General features: G+C 43.8%; 1 protein-coding gene across 4 annotated transcripts in view; it reads right to left on the bottom strand.

The window, feature by feature from the left end:
- ab (BTB/POZ-zinc finger protein abrupt) overlaps positions 1-5,000 on the bottom strand; it is a 292,930-nt gene that overhangs the window by 12,840 nt on the left and 275,090 nt on the right. The window contains exon 6 of one of the 4 annotated variants that reach the window (XM_043005404.2): positions 892-2,586. The exons of the other annotated variants lie outside the window; for them this stretch is intronic. Coding sequence (XP_042861338.1) covers positions 1,709-2,586 — 878 coding nt within the window. The 3' untranslated portion in view covers positions 892-1,708. Of the gene's footprint in view, positions 1-891; positions 2,587-5,000 lie in introns of those variants that run through there. 4 annotated transcript variants of the gene reach the window in all.

Here is a 5,000-nt window from a genome sequence, read left to right as displayed (position 1 = left end):
CTAGTTGAAGATGTCAGTATGATATATCTCTTGTTTACATTTATTATTGCTATCGTCACTTTTTTTTCATTATCAATCTTCCTCGGGAAGGCAAATAACAAAGACATGTTAACATCATCGTATAAAGACAGAGAAATACAGAGACGACTCGCAGTCCTGTGTAAAATGACTTTTTACATCATACAGAGACGATCCAGTGTCACCATCACACACAGGAATTCTCTTAAGTGCTCAAGAGAGGGAGAACATTCTAAATAACTCAACCTTCATACCACAGCGGCGGCCCCTTCTGCAGGAGGTGAGGGGCGCCGCGCACGTGAGGTAGACAAGGTTATAGTCGACGGGGAGCAGCTATCCGCTCCGCCGTCACGGCTATACACAGATGGGACCTCCAAGCACGTACACACGCACACATGTTACTCACACGCAGGATATGATACATGGCATGTCATGAACAAACAGGTTGTTTGTTTGTGCGTGACGCATACATCATCGCACTGGCGGTGCAAACGTAGGTCTAACGGGGAATGAATAGCTTGTTGTGAAATGATCAATTCATTTTCAATCATACTCTACGTGTACTCTGCCTGTGCGCTCTGGTCAGCTGCGTCAATCCTGCGGGCGCTTTGCCTTCGCTAATCGTCGGGCGGAAAAATGCGCCTATTGTGCGAAGCAATTTGGGAACTCTATAGAGAATGAGGGATAGACAGAAAGAGAAAGAAAGAGAGAAAAGAGAGAGAGAGAGAGAGAGAGAGAGAGAGAGAGAGAGAGAGAGAGAGAGAGAGAGAGAGAGAGAGAGAGAGAGAGAGAGAGATGGAAAAGAGAGAGAAGAGAGAGAGAGAAGAGAGAGAGAGAGAGAGAGAACAAGAGAGAGAGAGAAAGCGAGAGAGAGAGAGAGAAAGAGAGAAAGAGAGAAAGAAAGAAAGAAAGAAAGAGAGAAAGAAAGAAAGAGAGAGAGAGAGAGAGAGAGAGAGAGAGAGAGAGAGAGAGAGAGAGAGAGAAAGATCCGAACACAATAGGCACAGATCCGTCTCACAGTTTCGTAAACGCGATTACAGAACCAATTTATGTTCTGAATACATGACATGATTAGATCTCCCTATTTTGTAATTCAAGATAATAAATACATTTTACAAATCAAAATCACTCAAAGATTTCCTTTGATTAGCGAAGGCCGATAAGAGATCCTTATTTGTGCATTCCAAACCAATATTGCACATTTTTTTTTAGTAAACAGAAGCAACCTATAATCACAATATTGCTTGACCTAAACTATGATCACAATGTTTATTATTTTCCTCGAAACACTTAAGCTATTTATGACAAGCGGAACTTAAGTATACACAGATCTGCTTATATCTACGTGCATAACAGCCCACGTTTTATTTTTTCAGCCACTTAGGTATTCGTAGGCGATTTCTACACTCTGATTTTTTCTCTATCTCTTGTTCTGCAGGGCACTGAAAGCCAGGGAGCATCAAGGGCACATGTAAGCAGAGTGGAAGCACTGTATACACGTGTGCACCGAAGAACATTATCGTACACAGCCATCGAAACTAAGTCTCACAGTTGATTGACTAAATCTATCTGTAGGTATATTCTAGAACACATAATCTGGTTACAATGCAGCACCACGGGCGCTTAGACCCGCCAGGGTCCGAGTCGCATGAACTATTTACACATTTTAGCACTAAGACTAGACCTATGGTTATATTGTGTAGTAATTATCATTTGAAACTTCTTGTTTGATTTGTGTTGTATGGAAGCTGAAGCGTTCCTGTTTCACGGACTGGGATGGGTTCGCGGGGGGAGCGGGAGCGGGAGGGGCCGGGGGCGGGGGAGGAGGAGGGGGGCTGGCCGCCTGCCCGCTGCTGTCCGGCTGGGGCGGAGCCGGGCCCGGGGGCGGGTTCAGGGCGTTGGGCATGGCGTTGTGGAAGGAGGAGGAAGCCTGGCCGTACTGGGGTGCGTGGCCGTTGTGTTGGATGTGTGTGATTTCGAGCGAGGGGTGTGCGGAGTTGTTGTTGTTGTTGTTATTGTAGATGGCGAGGCCCGAGGACTGGGGCAGGGAGGGGCACAGGGACGGCTGGTTGTGGTAGGGGCGGTAGGCGGGGCTGAAAGGCGAGGTCTGCGCGGAGCTGGACGGCGATTCGTGGGGCAGCATGTGGTGGGAGGGGTCCATGGACTGCGGGCAGGGCGGCAGGAGGGGCGCGGGGCGCTGCCGGATGCCGTGCTGCTGCAGGAGGTGGGACTGCAGGTACTGACGCGTCTTGAAGGTCTTGGCGCACACGCCGCACGCCACCCACTCCCCCCGCCCGTGCACGTTGGCCACGTGCTGCTTCAGGTTGCCTACTGTGCTGTAGCTGCGGCCGCACTCCTCGCACCACGGCCGCTGCTGCTGGAGCTCCTGCTGCTGCCCCTGCTGCAGGCCGTGCTGGGGGTGCTGCCACATGTGCAGGTTGGCCGGGGGGGCCGCGGCCGGCCCGCCCGGCGGGAGCTGCGCCCCCTGTTGCAGAGGGGGAGGGGGGTCAACCCCCCCGAGCTGGGAGAGCAGCACAGACAGATCGAGGTCACGTGACCCCGCGCACCCTGCAAGTGACGCCAGCACTGTGGTCAGCTGATCTCTTATGGACTTTGCCGTCAAGTTTAGTGTGAAGCACAGAATTTGAATTTTGAACTATTTTTAAATTCAGAAATCAAAATCACTCTATGAGAAGTTTTGTTTTTTAATAAGAGATAAATGACAAAAAAGATTTAATAATCTGACAAGTAATAAAGAGAGAAGGTATAAGAACCATGCAGTGATGAACGTGACACTCAGAAGAAACAAACGTGTAGCGACTGAACAGTGAAAATTCACACCAATGTAGCAATATCAAGAGATAAAAAGGAGATAAAAATCACTAGTAAAAAATTCAAAGAGCTGCTAACCACAGTACCCGACACCACAGCGGGCCTCAACTCACCCTTCAGACTCCCGTATGCGCCTTTGTACAATCCTTAAAACTAACAAAAACAAACAAAAACACTTATGAATAAAACCAAGCAGTTAAAAAACTCAACTACTTTTTTTATTTTTTTACAATAGTTCTCTTGGCGACATTACTCTAAACCGGTCGTTTTTTTTTAAATTCAAAATTATTGTAACGGAAAACGTGAGTAACCGCGGCCTTAATACTTGAGCGCTAACCTTTTCCGTTCTATCACTAATTTGCATCTTAGATGATATAAGCTGCTAGGGTTTTGCCGTGTAAAAAAGTCGATTATGTTCTTTGAAAATCGTTCCATTTTTGGCTTTGTGATTATTGGTTTTGTTTAGTCATGTCGAGATAGGTAGATAGACATAGGAGGATGAGGGGGGGAGGGAGGAGGAGGAGGAGGAGGAGGAGGAGGAGGAGGAGGAGGAGGAGGAGGAGGAGGAGGAGGAGGAGGAGAAGAAGAAGAAGAAGAAGAAGAAGAAGAAGAAGAAGAAGAAGAGAAGAGAGAGGAGGAGGAGGAGAAGAAGAAGGAGAAGAAAGAGGAGGAGGAAGGAGGAGGAGAGGAAAAGGAGGAGGAAGGAGGAGGAGGAAGAGGGGAGGAGGAGGGAGGAGGAGGAGGAGGGAGGAGTGGAGGAATAGGGGAGGAGGAAGGAGGAGGAGGAGGAGGAGGAGAGAGGAAGGAGGAGGAGGAGGAGGAGGAAGAGGAGGAGGAGGAGGAGGAAGAGTAGGTGGAGGAGGAGGAGGAGGAAGAAGAAGATGAGGAGGGGGAGAAAGATGAAATGGAAAAATAAGTAAAAGAGGGAGAGGTAGACGAAAAGGAAGAGAAAGAGGGAGGAGAGAGAGAGAGAGAAAGAGAGATAGATAGAAAGAGAGAGAGACGTGAGCTCAGAATCAAACTACACGCCTACCTTGTGAGAGGACGTAGTAAAAAGAATAAGAAGAGAGATATTGTGTGTGTGCGTGTGTGTGTGTCCGTGCGTATGTGTTCATGTGAGTGCACGCAAGCCGGAAACATTTGCATGTGCGTGTTTATGTAGCGTTTTCGCATGTATATTAACGTTAGTATGTATATAGAGTGAGTCTCTTAAATACATACATTAATATCAAGGAGCGTAAGCTATCATGTCCGAACACAATGGCGTCCCGCATTTTTGTGATCATTATTGCACGACTTGGTACACAGGTTTCTAGTTAGTGTTTTCGTGTCCCATTTTGATGTTTTTTTTTCTTTACTATTTGCTATTGGTTCGTCCGTCATCGCCGAACGCAATTCTTATGTTGAAATTAACAGTGACGAAACTAATTTCAAACTTTTCACTTGCTTTAAATGAAGATCGCTAATTGCGTTGTCAAACTTTTACGTCTGGTGCGCAAGACTGAGCTACAAAAAACATAAACATTCGTTCTTGTATAAAGGCTTTTTTCTGTTACATTCGAGATTGAACCGAGTTGAAGTTTTTCACCCAAAATATAATTCAGTGAGTGTATATATATATATATATATATATATATATATATATATATATATATATATATATATATATATATATATATATATATATATATATATATATATATATATGCATATATATATGTATATATACATATATATATATATATATTTATATACATATATATATATATATGCATATATATATATGTATATATAATATATATTATATATATATATATATATATATATATATATATATATATATTATATATATTACATATATATATATATATATATATATATATATATATAATATATATATATATAATATATATAAATGCATGTACGTATATACACATACACATGTATGTATGCAGCATAATGCATTCTGCTCAGCCGGTGACCGTGGTTATCAAGGATCAAAGCAAAGAAAACGAAGAAAAAATACATCTTTCGAATTCGAAAATTGTTCCCCCATTCACACACAAAAATCTTATAAACTCTTTCCAAATTTGCTAGGTGTTAAAAAAGGTCAAGCCATCATCCAATAAGTGTCATAACCATAAAAATGA

Source organism: Penaeus japonicus, unplaced genomic scaffold, assembly GCF_977035675.1.
Source record: "Penaeus japonicus unplaced genomic scaffold, GWHDUDI00000001_assembly GWHDUDI00000008, whole genome shotgun sequence".
NCBI lineage: Eukaryota > Metazoa > Arthropoda > Malacostraca > Decapoda > Penaeidae > Penaeus > Penaeus japonicus.
This window is presented reverse-complemented; position numbering and strand designations above follow the sequence as displayed.